Here is a 23,643-nt window from a genome sequence, read left to right as displayed (position 1 = left end):
TACTTTTCTACTGGTTTTGGCAGTATAATAACCTCTTATAGTAATTCATAAAATTAAATTAGTAAATAGAATAAACTTTAGCAACAATAACAGTGCACTTAGGAATAGGATAGTTTTTGTCTTTCGTAAGGTTAATGGAGAAATTCAAAAACGATGGTGTTTCTTTAATTGTATCAAGCAAAATCTTACTAATATTTAACCTAACACTTACTATATTTACTACTTACTAATACTTGACACAAATACCTAGTAACTAACTATAAATAGTAATAGTGATAGCAACATGCTACTATTAAAATTAATTATGTGAATAATAACACAGTCTACTTTCAAAACATCGATCTCAATATGATATGTGTTTACAAATATTTGAAATGTGTGTGCACTTTTATCGGTAAAAATTTATGAAATTACAGTTTATTTTCAAAATTTAAAATATCACATTACAAGTAAAATATTGAAACTTAAAAGTACTGTTTATTTAATCATAGAACACTGTAGGAGTTTTCTTTTAGGTTTTCTTGCTTTTAATAAGATTATACATGCTCGAAAAATACAATATAAACACCGTATCCTTAATATAGTATTGCCTTTACGATTGGTTCTTTTTTACCAGTTATTGTTGTACATCTAAGTGTGGGCTACATTTATCACTGAACTAACGATGGATGTTTAGTACTCGTTACTTTGCTTCCTTCGTTGCACGTCGTCTTGCTTCATGTGCTCATTTCGGCCAGAGCTCCCTTTGTTTGCAGTAGCAAATGACAACCATCATGGGGGTAATCTCGTAATCAGCTTGGATTTAAGACCTCTTCGCTTTGCCGTGATTCCATCTAAACTCTGTCTAGGTGATTGCCCTAATGACCTTGTACCTCCTTTGTCTATTGCTCTTTGATCTTTACTCAATCCCATTTTAGCTCATTTTCGAAATTACAATGTTCTTGCAACGTTATCTTTCCTCTGTCAGTACTTGCTGCCAGTTAGATTCTATATTGTAAAGTTTTATTTATAATAATATATTTACTTTAAATGATTTAATGTTTCCTTTGCCGTTTATAAGCATTATGCACTTTTGGCCATTTAATTTTATGCATTTTAATGATACAGAGTTTGTAGTAAATAGTGCTTATGTTCATACATTTATTTATTTCGTACGTTTATTTATATGAAGAGTATTACTATTATCTTTAAATAGAGTAAAGCTTCTAAACTCTGTATGACAATCTTAACGGATAATTTTATCAAAAGTAAATTTTAATAAACTGTCTCCAATTTAGACCACAGCTTTCATTCTCAATAACTGACTTCAAAATGGGAGGCATCATCACTTTGACCTGATTCAATCTTATTTTTCTATTAGATTTTATTCATTTAAATAATTTTTAAAAATAAATACTTATTTAATCTAATTGATTTTATTTGAAGAAATTTAAAAATTATGAATAGCTTCATTCAAATAACTTTTAGGGTTAGTTGAACTTTCTAGATTTTTGGTGCTTTTAGAGAGACTTCCTTGGGCTTTCATCTAATTTAAACTTTAAGCTACGAAGCTAATTTAACTCTGTGCAACTGAACTAGTGTTCAAGAGGGTTCCAATCGTCCAAGTAAACGACATTGGTGGGTTGGTATTCAACAAATATTTCCTAGTTACAAAGTCGACATAGTAGATTGGCATTCTATTGATACCCAGTATAATTATTGTACATCATTGTTGAATTTCCATTGCATATTTTGTATCATACATACACTCATAACAGGAACAGGCCATTATACAGGGTGTTCCGAACTCTACCAATATTTTTAGGTATTATGCATGGACGAAAAACAAACCAAATCAAAATAAAATACTTGTCTAAAATTGTCTCACTAAAATGTAGTAAATGGACTTATTTTTCATATGTAGTTTTAACATATACACGTTAAAACATTTAGAAAGCCGCCATTTCAAAAATAAACCTTATAAAAGTTTACATTTTTCTGTAATTAGAGCTTTAATTTATAGAGATACACCAAATATAAACTTACTACATTGATCTATTTCTCAAATTAAAAATTGTTAATTGAAAGAAACAAAAATATTATCGGCTATTTAATAATTATTATTGAGTTTTAAAAAAATTTTAATTTGATATTTTGATTTGACTTTGGTCTAGGAATAATACCTGAAAATATTGGTGGAGGGTTCTAGAACACCCTGTAGAATGCAAATGAGTAATCTCTCGGTGAAAGTATTAGGAATGACAAATAAGCTACGAGTTTACTGTTATGTGCAAACATATTTTGCAATCTTTGTTATTTTCATTGAAACAAAATAATGATTGAAGGTCATTTATAATCCAGCTTTTCCTTTGATTAACTTTGCTTTTTGTTGGGAGGGAGCAGCTCAACTTTAGCTTTTCCACTTAGGATTTTCAATTATCTTTGGTTCAATAACATCTTCAATAAAACTCTTACCAAACTCAAGCTCTGAAATAAATTGCTTCGCCTCAGCTTGGGAAAAAAGCAGTAACAATATTAACTATTGCTAAACTGTAAAACTGGATTTAGATAGTCAATAGTAAAATTCTTTTCCAGTGACTTGATCACAGATAAGGTCCATAAATATTTTTTCCAATTCGATAATTTGTTGACAGATATCAGTGACGTGCTGTCTATTAGCTGCCGCCCTCGCCTCCCCCCAGGGGAGGCGCTACCTACCTGCCGCCGGTGGCTACGGAGGCCGCAACGCCAACTCCATCGTACAGGCCAGCGCGCTACCCAGGAGGTTTTCTGTCTCCAAGCCTGCATCTAGCCAGTATGGCGGCTCTGGGGGCCAGAGTCAGTATGGAGGCGGACAATCTAAGTATGGGAGTGGCCAATCTCAGTATGGGGGTGGCCAGTCTCAGTATGGGGGTGGCCAGTCTCAGTATGGTGGTGGCCAGTCTCAGTATGGGGGTGGCCAGTCGCAATACGGAGGTGGTAACAAGTATGGAGGCGGAAACCAATATGGGGGAGGTGCATCACAGTATGGATCTCAGGACGCTTACGCCGTAAGTACATTTTGAATTCTGGAACAAAACATAATTATATAGAATTTTATATATAACTCTTTAATGAATTATAAATTCAACAAAATAATAGTTATTTTTTGCATGCTAAACTTTGTGAGAAGTCAAATAGGCAAACACACATATGCTTTTATTTATCTCATTTAAGCCTCAGCGTCAGCTATGCCGGCTTCGAAGTGCACTGGTTTTTATTATTATTACATTATTGGACCTCCCCGGGATTTGAACCCGTGATCTCGCGGTGAGAGAACCGAGACTATAACCATTAGTCTACGGAGGAGGACAGTATACATTCATAAGTACTTGTTCACTTTGCTATTCAAGTCAATTTTAATTCGGATGACATAGTACATAAAGTTATACTAAGTAATATAATGTATTTGTTACTTGTTTTAAGTGCCCATGACTACTAAGAAATAGTTACTAAATGTACGGTAACATTATTGAAATTATATAAACTATATTATAAATCGCATGATTTTTAATTGTTTGTATAATCTTTGTAGACCGAGATCTACAGTAGTTCTACGTTAGTTAAATAACGAACTATCTGCACCTTGTGTTGTTGGGCCTAAGAGTGATGAAATCTTTGTAGACCGATATATTGGCACTGAAGTAGTTCTACAACGTTAGTTAACTATCTGCACCTTGTGATGTTTACCCTTATAGTGAAGGAGGATTTGCAGACCGATATCTTGGCACTGAAGTAGTTCTACAACGTTAGTTAACTATCTGCACCTTGTAATGTTTACCCTTATAGTAAAGGAGCATTTGCAGACCGATATCTTGGCACTGAAGTAGTTCTACAACGTTAGTTAACTATCTGCACCTTGTGATGTTTACCCTTTTAGTGAAGGAGCATTTGCAGACCGATATCTTGGCACTGAAGTAGTTATACAACATTAGTTAACTATCTGCACCTTGTGATGTTTACCCTTATAGTGAAGGAGCATTTGCAGACCGATATTTTGGCACAGAAGTAGTTCTACAACGTTAGTTAACTATCTGCACCTTATGATGTTTACCCTTACAGTGAAGGAGCATTTGCAGACTGATATCTTGGCAATGAAGTAGTTCTACAACGTTAGTTAACTATCTGCACCTTGTGATGTTTACCCTTATAGTGAAGGAGCATTTGCAGACCGATATTTTGGCACTGAAGTAGTTCTACAACGTTAGTTAACTGTCTGCATCTTGTGATGTTTACCCTTATAGTGAAGGAGCATTTGCAGACCGATATCTTGGCACTGAAGTAGTTCTACAACGTTAGTTAACTATCTGCACCTTATGATGTTTACCCTTACAGTGAAGGAGCATTTGCAGACTGATATCTTGGCAATGAAGTAGTTCTACAACGTTAGTTAACTATCTGCACCTTGTGATGTTTACCCTTACAGTGAAGGAGCATTTGCAGACCGATATCTTGGCACTGAAGTAGTTCTACAACGTTAGTTAACTATCTGCACCTTGTGATGTTTACCCTTATAGTGAAGGAGCATTTGCAGACCGATATCTTGGCACTGAAGTAGTTCTACAACGTTAGTTAACTATCTGCACCTTATGATGTTTACCCTTACAGTGAAGGAGCATTTGCAGACTGATATCTTGGCAATGAAGTAGTTCTACAACGTTAGTTAACTATCTGCACCTTGTGATGTTTACCCTTATAGTGAAGGAGCATTTGCAGACCGATATTTTGGCACTGAAGTATTTCTACAACGTTAGTTAACTGTCTGCATCTTGTGATGTTTACCCTTATAGTGAAGGAGCATTTGCAGACCGATATCTTGGCACTGAAGTAGTTCTACAACGTTAGTTAACTATCTGCACCTTATGATGTTTACCCTTTCAGTGAAGGAGCATTTACAGACCGATATCTTGGCACTGAAGTAGTTCTACAACGTTAGTTAACTATCTGCATCTTGTGTTGTTAAGCCTTATATTGACGGAGCTTTGTAGGGCGAGATCTTGGCACTCAAGTAACTCTACAACGCAACGTTAGTTAACTATCTCCACCATATGTTGTTAACTCGTACAGTGATAGAGTCTCTGCATACCGAATATGGTCATATTACCGAATTCCGCTAATTACCACAAAACTTTCTACCGTTATGTGTGTGCGCCTAGAAATCTACAGGTGAGTAGACTACTTAGCACGGAGTTTGGTGGTTTCAGTCTCAATAGTGTCAGAACCAGAATAATTGGCAGTGAGATTAAGTGGAATTCAGTTTACGAAATCACATACGTGGTTTGGTGGTTTCGTTAGAAGGTTCCATTGAACTTTAGAAATGGGAATCAATGGCTTTCCCACGTTTGAATGTTTAAAAACAAATCTGTATTAATGACCGCTGCAAAATTTCCCTTACACGCCATTGTTAATATTGGCCCATTGTATGTATTTATTAACCCCCTTGAGAGCTAATATATATATATATATATATATATATATATATATATATATACATACAAAATAATTGAATCGGAAAAAGTAAGCGCTCTGTGGTGTAATGGTAGCACATTCACCCGGCAAGTGAGAGATCCGGGTTCGACTCCCGGCGGAGCAAGTACTTTTTGCGATTCAATGTTTATTGAAATTATATATATATATATATTATTTATTTATTTATTTACGTTTACACATTTTTACCTACGCTACATCATACAAAATTAAAACATGGAGCCCTGCAGGGGTAATTTATGGCTTTGCTTGTTTTTGCTGCCCTCATGGTGTACATTCGAAACTGTCTTGTGTTGTCGTCGAGCAAATGGATTAACGTGTTTATATGTTTTATAGCAAAACTGATTATATAAGCCATACATATCTTATTCGCCTATGTCTTTTCCGATAAACAAGTAAATAATATGTAAGAAATATAAACTACTGTACACGTGTTTATCTTGAACTTTCGACCATCCTCTCGAACTTTGCGATGCATCAAAATTGTTGATGCCTTCCTTTGTCAAAGTCGAAGAAGATATTGAATGGAGTGATAAGTGACATTCCTTGTTAGTCAAAAAATACTAAATAAAAAAATGTATCATGGAACTAATTATACCCACATTAAGATAAACCTTTACTCTAGTCAAAAAATGGTTGCACGTTTCGTAAAATGTTTCCTGCCAAAAGATTGTATAAGGTATAATTTCGAAACATGTTTTAAAATGTTATTACATTAAAAGGAAAATACTTTATTTTTTTAATAACCAAGGTATGAGGAAACCATTAGAGCGTAGTAAAATAAACAATATAATTAGCTTTCCGTAATGTCTTGGGGGGAAATTCCCTATAACTTTGTCATAGTTCATTTGAAGTAGCATTTCTGCATTTGAGTTCAAACTAGTCAGAAATTGTAATTGACCTTAATTTGCTAGTTTGCAACCCCTTAGGGCGTGCTCCCTGAAGCTCTGAATGTAGTAGACCTACTGATTAATCAAGATATTTCGATCTTCGGAGAGAAAATAACTATTCTGTACAGAATACAAAGAACTTTTATCACATATAAAGTAATTCTGACATCAACTGTTTTCTCGTAAGTCAAGAACTAAAATCACAGTAGCATATTTCAGATTATTTATCATGAATTGAAACTGATAAATACGCCTGCATTTCAAACTCTCATACCTGACTACCTGTTTATAAAAATATATATCCTGTCCACAAATCGCAACGAAATTTCACTGCCTTAGATTCTAAAATTGTCCTGCTGGAGATTATAATGCAATAACTTATTTTTCGTTTAAAAATCTCCTGGATTTTCAGGAAATCTGTTGCCTTAAATAAATATAAACTCACTTTAAAATTTGCACTGTTTGTGAAATAATTAATGTAATAAATTTAAAGAATATTTTTGTATACAGAGTTTGTCGTTATCTTCTTTCATTTGATTTTAAAGTATGATGCATTTCTCATATTACTAAAATTTCAAGTTTTCCTAATCCTCTCCCGCCAGTTTGCTGAACCATGCCTATCTATCTGTACGCACGATAATCATCTGTCCCTAGAGGGTGAACTTTAGTGTGGAACTCTACCTCTACATTGAACATGGCAAACACTGGTCCATTGGGAGTCTTTATTTTAGTTTGTCAAAAAGTGATCCTGGGTCAGGCTGACCAGACGTCCGGCTTTAGGAGGACATGTCCTTTTTAATGTTTGTCCTCCTGTCCTCTCGTCTTTATAAAATTATATAAAATGCCCGTTTTTTGGCGAAGTCCCAAAGATAGGTCTCGAGACAATATAGCAGCGCACACGTAATGCCATGGCATGTGAACTGCTATTTGATTCAGTTGTACTCGTATGTTGAGTGTTGTCTATAGTGTCAGTGACTCACTGTTACTTCTATCCGCTCAGCTGCACTGCCGCTACTGCCCCTTTGATTTTCGTATGTATTAGGAATGATTTTCGTCAATTGTGTTATAATACATTATATATTTTTCTGTTAAAGTGATAATTTTCCATATATGTCTGTTAGTATAGCTTAATAAGGATGTAATGAATGAATTGTTTCAAATTATTTTGAACAATTCATTTCTATATAAATTCTAAAAAATTAGGTTGAAATCAGTTATGCTTTTTAATAAGAAGTAATGTAACAAAAATGATACAGTTTTATACCACGTACTAAATAAAAGCCTGAAATTCGTCCACGAATATACACTTTAATGATATTAGTTCTTTATATTCCTGAATTTATACATCAAAATAAATCGAATTTGAGCTTTTCACTTGCATCACAAGAAAAACAGTACTAATATATAATGTGCGTTCTTAATAATGTATAAATAAATGTTTTACGCAATATAACAATATATAATACTATCCTTTCAGCTATAATGTCGTCCTTTTTCACCGCCAAATGTACTCCTTTTAGGAATTTGTGTCTGGTTACCCTGTTCTAGATATAACGGACCTAGGGGGCTTATGTTGGTAACAAGTAAACATAGAATAAACGTATTAATAAACAAAGTATATTGTTAATACTACAACAGCAATATTGTTGTTGTTGTAGATACTATTGGTTGGTTTTCTACAAAGTTTGAATATTTTAGCTTAACCTGCTATGTCATTTACGTAGCATGCTAAGTGGTAAAGGGCTCTTTAACCGTGTAATGTTAACTGGGATTTACTGATGAGAAGTGGGATGGATGAAACATGGATCTTGCGTATAGTTGGTTGAGCTTTAGCGAAGGTTATCACTGGAGAGGATGGAAAAAATCGATTTCTGTATATCTATATATCTGTTTATCTGCCTGTCCGCGCACAGATCTCTAGAAATAAATTACCTATAGACTTGAACATTTTATGTAGCTTCATTTAAACATGAGGAACACTGAGTTCGATAATGGTGTATGCTCAGCGTTATCGAATATTTTTACATTGTTCTTATTGGTAACCACGATGGCGAGAGAAAGAATTCAGAATAAATAAATTTATAATCTAACTTAGTACAATCGTATGGATTTTAACTTGTGACATTTTTCTTCATTTATAGAAATTAAAAATAATAATATGTAAAACATATTTATGATAATCGTGTTACTGAAAACCAATAATTCATTTTACAACACTCTTTCCATAATATAAAACAATGGCGTAGTCATTCAAAGCTTGAAATTGAACAAACTAAGACGACATTTTATCTGCGTTACAAAAACGGTAAAGTAAAATATATTTAATTATTTTTAATCTTAATTATATCATCTCATCAGATAATTTTTTATCGAATTTAAATTTTGTGATTAATTGATGCATCATTTTCGTTGAAGCTCTTCCATTTTTCTTGTCTATAAAATTATATGAATTAAAATCCTTCTAAACAAAACATTAACAAAAGTAATATGCATTATTGTTTGCAATATATTCTGCAATATTGCTATAATATTAAGTATATTATATCATGTTGCTAGACTACCATACTACTGAAATGATAAAATTGAATTTGGAGAAATTACATAACACACTCCACACATTTAACAAAGTAAAAGTATAACATTGTATAAAAAATTTATTTAAATTCAAAAAGATACTATATAGCCAAATATGGGCTTTATTCGAATCAGCATTATTGACCAATATTAAAATCCCTTCCAAACCAATAAAAACTGTGTTTCATCATTCATAGTGTGTGTTGTTTTATATATGCTTTTTACAATTTTCATAATTATTTTATATATTCTATATGCTACTTGTTTTTTGGTCGAGTCCTTAGTTCATAATTTTTCAGAACATGCATAGAACAAATATTAAAAAATTAGGATAAAATAATGCCTTTTATTATAAAAACAATTCAATACTATAAAACGTTATGGCAACTTTCTAATTGTATTGGTGAACCCTTACCTGGATGTTATTAATATACAATACCAAGATTTAGTACAACAAATCAAACAAAAAGTAATAGTACTCCCACTAATAATGTGGTTTATTGATTTTTTGTGTACATCATGAAGAAAAATCTGTGCATTATAGTTTCCTAAACTTTTCGTTTTTCCCATTAACTTTTAGATCGTTTTTCCTACTAACTTCTGGATCCTTTACAGCTGCAAATAGAATCCACATTAAATGGAGCAAAGGCCGATGTCACTTACTTTTGGTAACCCAATGGCTTTTCTGGATTGGCACATCAGTAACCACATGTGTTGAGAGGGATAATATCAAAGGTCCAATTTACTGCAGGTAATTATTGGAATGTGACGGTCCCCCTTAATACTTAAGGCGGTTTCCAGTTTAAATGCAAGGATACCTTCTCTTCCACTCTTTTATTGGAAGACTCTGAAACAGAAGCATTTCCTTCTTCCAAGCTGCTACGAGTAAGTGCTGGATGTATTATGGCAAGGTCTTGGCAGGAATTGGCCAAATTAAATTCCCCCTTATCGTAGCCTTATCGATTCTGAATACCCTGTTTAAAACTTAGAACCAGCAAGGAACATTAAATCCAGTAGGGGACTCCTCAGCCTGTAGTGAACGACCTTTAAGATCACGTAAAACAAGGTTGTTTTGGATATACTCGTAGTTGTTATTAAAATGGTCCTATGGCAACTGAGCAATCATTAACAATATCTACATAACTTTAATTAACACAATCGCCAGAACCATAAATTTTTATAAATAAATCTATGCCGTCCAACGGGATGTTTAACGATAACTGTCCCACAAACAAGTTTCAACTGGTAAACAAACTGATCTTTTGAAACACTATCTCGAGTAATTTCATTGGCCAGCTCGGTATGTCATTTTGTTTTATTTGGCGGGCTTTTAAACTTTTCAAAAATTACCCTCTCCGTTATTTATAAGCACAAAGAAAAATATAAAAAATACATCAATGAGTAATTAATTTATCATAAAATCTAACTACTTCTTCCGAAATTTTTTTATTTTAAATTGTAATTTGTAGGTTTACACTTGTTATGCAATTTAAAATTTTATTATAATAAAATAATAAGATAACAATACTGTATGAAAATACTGTTATGAAGATCATTTAACTTAACTCTTAAACCTTTTCTAAATATAGGTTTGTTTTTTGTGTAGAAGCTTAAAATTGGCTTATGAACATAACAATATTGTTCTGTTATAGTGATATGCACGGAAATTAAATTTTCTCGACCAAGTAGGTTTTTAGTATTTTAAACGAGAATTTAATTTCTTCGCGATAATTGGTTCCTGAAAATGTTTTTTATAAATAATCAGAGACAATTAATTGCTCTTAATGGCTAAGAGCTAATTGCTAATTTCAATTAACGGCAACTAATTGAAGAATGGAACAAAACACCTTTTTGAGGTATCAAACTCTTACCAATATGTACGTTGAATGTGATTAGTACTAAACTTATCACTTTTCTACTACTCTTAGGAGAAGTTGGTGTGATGATCTCAGACTAGAGTCTAAATATAAAAAAATGTTTTAGTCACAAAGTACTATAGAATATTATATGCACATGTAGACGATTTGACTAGGTTTGCAGCCTGTTTGATAATATTAAATTAAATGGATAAATGTTACATACTATTTTCTACTGATGCCGTAAAAAAGATGGTTGTGTATCAATTAAAAGTATTTATGCCTTAATATTCAAAATATTAGTAGGTCATTCAAGGTTTTAAGTTCAGGATTCGGCAAAGATCAGAATAATAAATTTTGTATATTGGATAAGATTATCACCAGAAAGTTAAAAGTAGATCATATGAAATAACACATTATAACTAATCAATTGGAAGAGCCTGGTGATTGACCATTCTAGGCCATCTGACTTTAGGTCTGAAATATACCGCAAGATCAAATCTTTTCTGGCTTTTTCAATTTTATAAGTATTGTTCACCACGGAACAAGTGCTGTAATTTACTGGTCTTTTAATTATAGTGGCATATTATCTGATTTCTTTCACCATATCCATTTTCAATGTAAATTTTAAAAATGTAATCTGTTCGGATTTTACTTTCTCAGTGAAACGACTCAAACTGAAATGCGGTTATAACATGATTCAAACGTAAACATAAGTCGACGCTCCATAGATAGGTCAATGTATCTAAAGTGTTTAATTTTGTGCTAGAAATTTTAACATAATCATGTACCATAGTCATGCCATCGTCATCATAAGACTAAAAAGCAAGGTAGGAGTATGCTACACCGGGGTGTCGTGCAAACAAAATTTCAAATTTACAGGTCATTTCATTATTGAGATTTACAGTTGAAGGCAAGCAATAGACAAAAACCAATTCTCAGCTATCAGGTAGACAGAATATAAAATCTGGCAGCCAAATAAATGATAGACTTCAATAGACTCATTCTTGTCCGTGTAGAATTAAAGTTTCGTGCATAATTTAAATTATACAGATGCAATCGTTCTTGAGATATTCTGCGGATATTTCGTTAGGCTATGAATAGGCTCAGCCAAATTCCATGCCCATTATCCCATGCCCAAGGGACATGCGCATTATCTAACACGAAGTTGCCTTGGTAGAAATTTTGAGTCCATATGTCAATTCGTTCTTGAGATATCACCCTGAGTTATATGTTTTACTAACGCGCAGCCAAACTCCTAGGAGGGACCCGTATCCTCGTCAAACTCCATCTTGTTCATATAAAAACAAACCGATACAAGCGGAGTATTGATGGACGTAATAGAATCTAATGAATTACTTAAAAAACAATTCATCACTTGTAAAACTTTGTATGACTGTCAAATAGTATATTTACGAGTACACATTTCTTTATTATATGATTTTCTCGTTCCCGCCATGATTTTTACATAAGACCCCTTTAAAAATGTTTTCGCTAACTCTCAGCCAAATCCCAATTACTGTTAATTATCCCTTCCCCATCTCGAATGGATGTTAATCATATATAAAGAAAGCTGCAAATGTTCATTTCTATAGACTTTTTGTAATATTCTGGAGATCCGGACATACAGACATACATTTTTCAAACCCTCGACTGATAGGCTTTGCTGACGCTCAGACAAATCCCACGGCTATGCATGCACCTTCATCAAACACTTTTATGATACAGTAGCCATATATGGATATATAGATACATACAGTACTCGTCCTTTACAGAATATTCCATCAAACCAGTTTTCGTCGTCCGTGGACGATAATTAAGTTTAATAGCGGTGGAAACTGAAACCGGCTCGAACCGGTTATTCGATACATTTTTGCCAATCTAATGTAAGACGAAATTGTGCAATACAAATTCAATATAAGTTGCAATTTGCATGTTTCACGCCTTGGTGTTATCACGCACATCGTGCTCGAAGCAACCTTAACCTCTGAACTGGTTCCAACTCGATTTTCACTTAAACGCATGGGCAAGTATAACTCATTGGATCTCTAAATTATCGGGTTAAAGATGTAACTTGATCTATTCTCCTTTCCAATGCTACCCTTCTGTCAATAATTACTTATGCATGATTGCAATCACAGCCTTGCTTTCGCTTTCAAGGTTAGTCGGTTATAAATTATTAACACCTGTAAGCACTGTCTATATTTATTTCAGTACAAATTTTCATAAGCTTTAGTATTAAAGCTTTGGAAAAATATCTAACTATACTGAAGATTATAATATTTTTAATGTTACTACAATTTGTCCATGTAACCTACCATATATGACTTAATAGGGTATCAGAATAAAACAAATCACTAAAAGTCTACTATGTAGCCTAGGTATACAGTAAACTGCACAAAAGTTTTAATCAAAACATGGCTCTGAAAACTCTTAATTATCTTGTTTGAAAACGATACAATAGTACAAGTTCTAACCATAACGATAATATAGTTTAAATAAAAGGTTTATTTAGTATATATACGGTATTTATTTGTTTTTTATCAATATTTTAATGTAATGCGTAAAATAAATTACTTATATATTATTATGTATGTTATTTGTTATTTTGTTAATTTAAAAGGAAGCGGAAAATTTCGATTTTATTAAATTTATTTTTAGAAAAGTATCATGCTTTCTACTTTTTACTGTTTGTTTAAAAATTAACAAGAGGATAAGAATGCTATCAAGTTTTAAATAGAATACCAAGTACTGAATAATATAGGTCATAAATCTTGTATATTTAAAAAGTGAAGTTACTAACTTAAGTATATAATGTTTAAAACATGTAGATTTGCCTATAGATTACAAATAATTGTAGTTGCATATTTCTCACAACTGATTTTTTAGCATTCCGTTAAAAATCATAGATACAAACATTTAATAAATTTCACACAAAACTTTGGTTTTCAGTTTTTGTTTCTTAGAACTATAAAGATTGCTAAATCTAAAAAACTGGATTTTAATTTTCATAATCATAGAGCTGTATATTCTTAGTTGAAAAATAGGTTGTTTACAATTAATATGTTTTATTATAAATATGAAAGTTTTAGAAGAATGATTTTTTGGATGCGTTTATATACTTCTATGTTCGGTTGTTTAGATGTATGATACTCTATCAGAATAAATCTAAGATACATATCACCACTAAATTTGGCACAAATTTAGCTTAGATTTCAGAATAACACAGACATATTTTTTACCCGAAATACTTCTTACAGTAGTATTCCCTGACTTACTATGGATAGGGGCAGTCACCAATTCAAATTATTTAGTATATTTTCGATATTCAGAATTGGCTTCCTTAGACATTGCGGAATGCAAGAACGTAACCAGGAAAAAATGGGGGAGGGGATTAAGACGACTAATGTTTTTCTGTAATGGATAGAAAGTCAGGCAAGTGCAGTCAACCGCTCATTCCCCATTTTGTTCCTTAACGTGTTCTTGACCCGTTTCTATGTTGAGAACAACCTTTCAGTAGGACTAATTATTACAATAAAATAATAATTTGCTAAAAATAATTTAAAACATAAAAATTTGGGGGAGGGTCCGAACCCCTTGCACCCCCTCGGTGGTTACGTCCTTTGTGGGATGGCATATTTACAGTAACTAAAAGGCCGGGGATAGATTAGTCACAACAAACCGTTCGCATTGCAAATGGAATCACAAAGCACCAATTCACCAAATGCACCAGACAAAAAGTTAAGTTTTTTATGACAGAAAACCTTCTTAAGTGAAGTATATTTTCTTGGTTGTGGGAAGAAGGCAAACTAAGTTGTGATGATGAAATTACAACTCATTCGAGGGCGAAATGTTCCTACACGCGTTACTGAATAAAAAGAGCCATTCGCAATTCTGGTTCACCCGTGATCATAAACATAACATGACTGTTTACATAACAGCTGTTTACCGTAAACATAACATCTGCTTGATATACTCCTATTTCCGTTTCAACACCATCATAGGGTTCCATCACATTACATTACAAATTCATTCAACTTCGACTTTGTTATTCCTCTATATCGGCCTCAAATATTTCAAATGATAATGATATCATTGTAATCATTCTATCAAATATCATAGAATCTTAGAAAAAGATTCTAGTTATTCGTTTCACTCTCCTACTTCAAGGGCCTCAAAGTACTGCACTTTAAACTTAAAGTCCAACTATTTTATAATGGATCAGGGGATTGAAATATCTTCCAATGTCTATCACTAGCACAGGAGTGTTTGACATGTCATTAAACAAGGTTATGCCTGTTATTCATCAAAAAATCGTATTTGGAGCCGCAGAAAAACTGTAATTATTATTATTATAAAATTAAAAATCCAATTAAATCGTTACGATTTAGCTACTTAATTTTAGTTTCTAATTTTTGATCGTAATTCAAAGTGAGTTGTAGAAAATAATCATCAAGTCAAATTTTATCACAAAATTGAGAACATTAATTTAGTTACACTATCAAACACTAACGAAATACCTATTTTATGTCATACATTCCTAAGAAATAAGCTTTGGGGATCTATGCAATAAAACCCTTGGGCAATTAAAACGTGCTGTTGAAACATCTCAACTTAATTCACCGACGGTTATGACACAGGATGGTCACCACCGCACAGTCCGGGCTGAACTGTCGGGGACGAGGATAAAATTACAAATTAATGGACGACGCTGAATTAGAGGCAAATAATTGCAAGTTGGTGCCGCAAGGCGTAATACGGCGGTATTCGACAGTTACGGTAGCGTAGTACGTAATGGTGCAATGAGCGTACGTAGTGTGGGGGAGCGCTCACGCCACCAGCGGCTAGAGTAATGACTGTGAGCCGGACGGGAGAGATAAATCTGGAGATGAGCGAAGCGAGCTGCGAGCCCGGCAGCGCATAAATGGTGATTCGACGCTTCTGGAAATTGCCCGGGTTAGAAAATGGAGCTGAAGATTGCCGGTGGATTATTGTTATTATCGGCCGTGTTCAGGCCTGTTGGGAGATATGAAATTGAATTCGGAAAATGGAGGAGTCCTTGAAACTATTACTGGAATAATTGTTGGTATAATGCTGTTGGAACTATAGCGTTTATTTATGATTTATATGTGATTATTAATATAGGTCATACATACGTAGTGTAGGGGGGTGACGATGGTGAAACGACTGTCTATTGAGATTTCAATAATAATGTTCTATCTGTATCGAAACAGTAATGTTATGATTTCTGTTGTTTAGTTGGATTTAAACGGTAAAGGAAACTCCTGTAGTCGTTGCACATACTCGTACTTTAGTGCCTTCTAAGAAGAAGGTGATTCTGGATGGTTACCAGTCTTCAGGTTTGCACAAAGGCTGAGATACAGAACTGATTCGAATCAGAAATAAGTATACTAATTACAGTTTTATTATTTACGTACCAGATACCGGACAGAAAACTTAACTGTTTATTGAATAAGCACACAAAATAATTCCAACTTTTAAAATTCCTTCATAAACAAAGAAACTGAAGAATTAGATGTGAAAGACCACAAAATCAAATTGGATTCTTCCTTGAAGCAAGGGGACCTCTTTCTATCAAAAGTTATCGTACAGGGAGATAGATGGACTTCTCTTGGACATTTTGGCCACAAAATTAAAAGGGTTCCTCAATGGAAAACTGTGTCTCAAGCTGCAAGTTTGTAAAATCTTTCTATCAGTAGTTATCGAACACATGAGCAGACGGACAAGCAGACACAAAGACGGACTGCTATTTGCCCTTTTGACCTCAAAAGTCAAGCTGACCTTCCCAAGAAGAGTTTATCACACATGACGGACAACGACATGGTTTGACGAATGCCGTGTCCTTAATAATGCAAATCAGTAACGATAGAGTTTCGCGTGCCAGAAGAATCGCAGTTGCCGTTGTTCGTTCTATCACCGTTCAGGAAATAACATTTGGACCAGTTTGGAACCATATGTTTCAAAATATTGCAAATAATACAAAACCGTTTATATTCCCTGCAATAAGTCAACCTTTAATGTTAATTTGTGCACTTGACATCTATAACAGATAAAAAAGAAACAATATTCAAAATAAGTAGAAAAAAGAACATGTATGTTTTAAACTACGTTTCTAACTCAGCAACATTTTTTCTATTTTGGTACAATACGATCACCACAGTACAGCAATAAATTGACAGATTCAATGCTAGTTGCAATAATCATCAGTATGACTAAAACCCTAAACGGTACCAAGAAATAAAACTTTTTAATTATAGACAACTATTATCTTTACGGTGACATTTTGTTCATTCATAATCTATAACGTAGTTTTAAAAATATCTCATATTAACAATATACTTTAATTATACATACATATAAAACCAAAATAAAATTACTCTTTAACAAATGTAGAAAATACTTAATACAATTATATGAGACACAAAAATGTTTCAAATATAAAAAATTCCGAATGAAAGACAATTTGGGTGTGTAAGTTAAATTAAATTAATGCGTGCGGAGTTGTGTAAAAAGAATTAAAACTATCTGCGTAAGAAAAAAGAATAACGCGCAAAACTACTGCATGTTCAACTTGTACTGTGCTGGCGTAGTTTTACGATCTCCCTAATGGTACTTTTTTGCAATATTATTAAATGTTACTAAATTCTGTTGAAAAATTAACAGTTTAGTTTTAAACACACAAATTTAAGTGGTTCTAATAAACCAAGAGACTTGATAGAGTAACATTAGAGACCTCTAAAAAAATAAGGTGTCGCTAGGGATTTCTATATACAAATTTTGACTTACCCTCAAAAAACCCATTTTGGGGGGAGTCAAAAATTTCTATACATAAAAAAACTTCTCAGTTGGTCTATTAACAACCCCTGAAGTAAATCACTCCACCTTTATTTTATTTTTAAGTTAAAAGGGGGAGGGACTTTTAAGACACCCGGTATTAATACAAAAATAAAAATGAACAACAATAAAAAAACATAATTAATTGTATTTTCGCAATGGCAATCATAATAGGAAAACAGAAATGTAGGTTTAATATTTTAATCCACTGACCTAATATATATGTATGAGGCAACATAAAATGCTCCACTGATAGTGCAGTAACTATTAATTCAAACATTACTACTTTGATTATATAACATTTTTAATTCACTACATGCACTCGCTTTCACTCAGTGAATGAATCTGGATGTAGGGAATGTAAAACGCCTTGGAATTTCTAACGATGCTTTTACACGCAAGGTGAAGCAAATAAATACTGTCCATATCATAGCATCTTCATTAGAAGTCGAGTGTGTTCCACATATGTGAGATGAGAACATACTGTACCTCCCACCAGCCTTTCACAGTTATTTAATCAGAACTTTCCATAATTGTAAATCGTCCCGTGAAACTGTTTTAAAAGGTAACTTATAACATAGGATCTACCAAGCCTTTTCTACGTTTTGGGCTGTATACAGAAGACATGTTGTTGGGGCTATTGAGACAATAAGTGATACACCTCGTATCGATTTTTTTACCTTTTAAGCCATGGCCAGAGTAAATTTTTAAATGTTGAGATTCTTCACACATTCCACATACTCTGTTCTACTTACACTAACATTGGCCAATTCCAAGCTATCAAGGTGTGAAGTTGAGAACTCTTAGCAGAATTTTGTGTATGCTTAGTAACTATTGGAAGAAATCCTATTTAAGAAAAAAATATCTGTGAGAGGTTCAAAGGTTTGTAGCCCAAGCTTACATGGGTAGTAAGATAACTCAAGGGTTACCCATCAGGGATCACTTCTGGCTGGTTTGTACCTTCCAGTTGAACCCACAATGGGCCCAGCAAAAACCGTTGTGTCATGTAAATCTGTGAAACCGTATGAATTTACAGGAGCGGCATACCACTAACCGCAAACGTCAACGTTCTGGTGTACAAGGATAATTCTATAGGTCTAGTCTACTGCGGGAGATGACTATTGGAGTTGGTAGGGTTCATTCCCTGTGTCAAAAGTTCTTGCTTTGACTGGAGAGGCTAGTACAGAGCTGGCCTCTCCTTCTTTTAAAGGGAAAATTCTTGAGATTAGTTTCTTAAATTCTTCCTCATGGATCTCGATAGGAGGCAGCCCCTACCCCCAATCAACCCATCCAGAATATCCTGCCACTCCTGAAGCAGCGCAAAGGTCCTTATAGGACTAAGTACAATTTCTAAGCTTCTTGTCCTAAGAGAACAAAAAAATTGACTCAACCTACCTTCAATTCTATTCCACCTCGCTTTTTCATGTATTGGTGATTAGGGTCTTCAATAGTTCACTATCAAATATGCTTACCTGGAAGATGAAAAGGTCCCAAGAAATCACGAAGTCAGTGATGTGAGGTTATCTTAATCAGATTACGGTTTTAATAATTTGCTCACAGCCATTTAAGACACCATTTATGAAGACAAGAAAAGAAGAAAATATCTTGACACTCCATAAGGAGCGAAAGGAACTCGAAGTATAAATTTGGGAATCAAGTACAGAGAACAACACTGTTAAAGATAAGGCTAACAAAGTTTTACAGTGTGTACATGAAACACGATTGGAAGTACTGACTTGAATTTTATGTATGGACACATGTTCTTAAAACCACAGTAAAAACCAATCATTTTCTTAAATTATATTTAATTTAAGAAATATAATTTCGTAAGGAAAAAGTCAATAAAAACGTGACACTTCCTGGAGTTATATCTCCTAGTGCCCATTCTTTCAAAATGTTACTTTTTTATATTCAGCCGTTTTTATTTGGGCCTGGATAAAAATGACCTAAACTTTCTACTTGAACAACTGTAATTTCTGGTAAAGTGATCAAAAGATTTCAAATTTTTGTGTCGTAGAAAGTAGTAGCTGGTAGTTCGAATTGGTCTCAATATAATTTTCTTCACTTATTCGTCTCACATTCCCTCATTTCTAATCTTGCAACAGTCTTATACATTCATGTCACAATTATAGTACAGTTCATCAATAGCGACTCTGCCCATACACACGCTACTTCTATGTGGAAATTATTTCATTATTCCTCATAGCAGAAGCTAATGTATTAGTTAAATTATAATAGGTAAAATTGCTGCTAACAATATAACATACGTAGTGTACGAAATGAACTATTTTGATTTGATTTCAAATCTTAGAGTGTTATGAATTCAAAAATGCAAGCAAAAATTTATTCCACCACCTTAAATTGTGTTTGCTCGATCGAGCATGGAGTGGAATGTCGGTATGTGTTACACATGCGGTAAATACACACGACTAATCTGAGAGACGGTAACAAAGTGTACGTTACGGCACAAACAGGGGAGTAGGTGGTCGATAATAAGCGAGAGGCGTCAGGGACGGTTGAAAATTGTTTCGAAGAACGTCCCAGTTCGGAGTGCGTGTAAATCTGTAATACCGGCCAGCCGCAGCCGGTCCCTGAGTTGGGGACCCGCGATGGCGAAACAGACCCACTATTGCCAGCGACTCGCAAATCTTCTCTAACAGGTTCGGATACTCATCCAATTTTTCACGGGGTCCACCAGGCCCAATTAACATGTCGAAATAAACAGTGTGAATTGCATCGAGAACGACTTTCACTCCATATCGGCCCTTTTCCACACCTCGAGGCGCGCTGGTATACTCTAAATTGCGCACGACTCATTAAATTCGTTACGGACTGCCTTTGACCTTACCAGAATGAAGAGCAGTCTCCTTCGCTAAAATGTTTCCCTCTCCATCGCGGTTAATTTAATCCAGGATAGATACGTTTCGGATTTATTATCAAATCCAAAACGAATGCTAATTTCGAATTAATGGAACGCTCGAGACAACGGCAGGTAATTGAGCGACCGGATGGGCTCTGGCTCTGTATCCAATTTGCTCCACCTGCTCCACGATTCTCCTGAGGTCATGTAGTTAGAATTCTCTTGCCCAATTCTGCCCAGATGTCGGCTGCTGCAGTGGTGGAATCTGTTTCTATCGCGATCCTTTCATAGTTTTCAACATGTGTTCCAATCTTTGCAAACCGTTATTTTCTCTCCTGAATGTACATAAGCCCCTCCCTGCCACAATGTCTGCTATTACCCTGCCGGCTATCGTTGTTCAACCTACAATGATTCAACATAAACTGATATATTCTCTATAAAAGGAGTTCCAACTTTGTTTAATTATTGTTTGGTTTACTTTTAAAGGATGAAAGGTCATTGAATTCAGAGCAACCTGTAGATTACAGTACTAAGAACCAAAACTTTATCGTGTATTTTATTAACAAAAAATTACATCTCGACATACATTTTCTTAGTACCGCTTAATGAATATTATAAATATTAAATTATTTATCTTATCTAGTTAGGTAACATAATTCCTTTCTCTGTGCTTCATATTCACCAGTTAATTTTGCGTTTTTTTCATGGACTGTTTCAGGGATATACTTTAGAACCACTGTTCTTCTTTTAAGTTGAAACCAACTCAGTTTAAGGTTATGCGTTTCACTCGATAATTCATTCCATTCTGAAAATTTGTTGTCTACTGTTTAAATAGAAATACGTAATTTATTGAAATAATATCTATCATAAGATTTGAAAAGTCTCAATGGCAAAATCGACCAATATATAGATGATAAATAAATACCCCGAATAAGTTTAGAATATAATACTAAACATGTTGTTTGATACGATATTAAATGATTATGCAATTTTTACAGTTTTATGGATGTTATCTCACAAAAGAGTTTTAATTTCGTATCCAGAATGCGTTTTACGTACTTGTTTTTTTTGTTTGTATGATTGAAACGTGATTTAATTACAAACTGATGATATTCCATTTTTAAAAGAGAAATACAAGTGTTGACATTTCCAACTATGATATTCAATAAACGGACCTGTTTTGTCGGCAGGAACCGGCGAACTACGATTTCTCCTACGAGGTGAACGCTCCGGAGTACAACGTGCAGTTCGGCCACCAGGAGTCACGTCAGGACATGTTGGCCAGAGGATCGTACCGGGTATTGCTCCCTGACGGAAGGACCCAGGTGGTGGAGTACGAGGCGGATCAGGAGGGTTATAGGCCGACAGTCACCTACCAGGAGGCTGCAGGAGGCAGGGGAGGGTACGGCCAAGGAGGTTACGGAGGTGGTACCAGTGGAGCAAACGGCCAAGGAGGTTACGGAGGTGGTGGCAACAGAGGAAACGGCCAAGGAGGTTACGGAGGTGGTGCCAACGGAGGAAACGGATACGGACAAAGTAATGGCGGGTACGGCTCCAAAGGTAACGCTGGCAAGGCGTCTTACGGCCAGAAGAACGCATACGGCAGTGCTGTAGTAACAGGAGGTTATAAGGTTTCTGAGCAGAATCAAGGTTATAACAAATATTAGGTGATGGGTAAGCATCAGACATACACAAGTTACCACGGGCATGTAGTGTCCGCACATTTGTTACGCTTATCATTAACCGACTGTAGGCTAAACAGTTACAGTCGTCATATGACATGGGCTTAGCACAGGCCAGTATCTAATCATATTATACATTTCATCTGTCATACATCAGTTATTTAAACACTGTATATATTAATTTATTAGTTTTAAGATTTTGTACTAATTTGCTCAAATATATCGTTTTTTAATTAATGTGATCTGTTTTTGTTATGAACCTTACCACTGTAAAACCATTCAATAGCAATTATTTTTCATCTTTTATAGATATTTTTAGAAGTAAACTACTGTCTTACTACTAAACAAACTTGCACCATGTGACGCATTCGTAAAGTTGCAAGATAAATTTCAAGTCTATACCTCATTTCAGTCTCGAGATGTTCTGCAGACAGATAGACAGAAAGACAATCATACAGGAAAGACATTTTCAAATTCCCCTGGCACCATATTGAGAAATGGTGTCAGCTACTGACTGATATGCTTCAATGATACTCAGTCAAATTCCAAGGTTGGACATGCACCTTCGTAGAACTAATTCTTGTCAATATAGACATTCAAGACTTTAGATACAAATATCTCTTACATTATCTTGCCTTATTATATATTCACATTATTTCTACAATTTCTAACTAATAAAAAAAAAAAAAAATTTTTTCTAATTTCTTATTTTTTTTTTATTTTTTTTTTTTTCGATTGTGTGTAAATAATAACAGTTCCCATGAGTTAGAGGGGGTAATACAACGCAAAAGTGCTCCGAAATTAAATCTTGTCCCTGACTTTTAACATTCATTTTCCACGTTATTGTTCTTTTTACTCTTCGAATAAGAGTCTAAAAACTTGAATAAGAGCCTAATAGTAAACAATAATGTAAACATATTATTGGATGCACCCTAGTACAATATCCTAGTATAATATGGCTCTGCTCTACGGCCTACGGCCTTCCAGAGTTCCCATGTAATGCGATGAAGGTACTTTTATTTTATTAAAGCAGCTGGTAACGATTACTAAAACACACACGTGCTACTCAGACAGTTTTTATAAATCTAATGACCAACCATTATGGTTATGATGGTTTAGCCTCAGTGTCTTGTATATATAAATGTAGATTAGTTTAAATTCTAAACTAAGTTTGGAGAGAGAGAGAGGGAGAGAGAGGAGAGAAAGAAAGGGAGGATAAAGAGGGAGAGATGGAGGGAGGGAGAGAGAGAGAGAGAGAGAGAGAGAGAGAGAGAGAGAGAGAGAGAGAGACCTACGTGTTGTATCATGTGTTCCGCATGACAATATTGTTTTAAGTGTGTTACGTTGTTAAATTAGTTTAACTGCCAAATAATAAAAGTATGATACACCGATTGCGTTCATTGTAATGTTTCCTAACATTC

General features: G+C 34.3%; 1 protein-coding gene across 1 annotated transcript; it reads left to right on the top strand.

Annotated features, from left to right (window-relative positions):
- Positions 1-2,630: 2,630 nt before the first annotated feature.
- LOC124365250 (pro-resilin-like) lies at positions 2,631-22,459 on the top strand (the record flags this gene model as incomplete). The annotated part of the gene is made up of 2 exons (XM_046821214.1): positions 2,631-3,029; positions 21,731-22,459. Coding segments are annotated over 2 exons (876 nt in total), but the record flags the coding sequence as incomplete, so codon positions are not given.
- Positions 22,460-23,643: the final 1,184 nt, after the last annotated feature.

Source organism: Homalodisca vitripennis, chromosome 6 (genome assembly GCF_021130785.1).
Source record: "Homalodisca vitripennis isolate AUS2020 chromosome 6, UT_GWSS_2.1, whole genome shotgun sequence".
Lineage (NCBI taxonomy): Eukaryota > Metazoa > Arthropoda > Insecta > Hemiptera > Cicadellidae > Homalodisca > Homalodisca vitripennis.
This window is presented reverse-complemented; position numbering and strand designations above follow the sequence as displayed.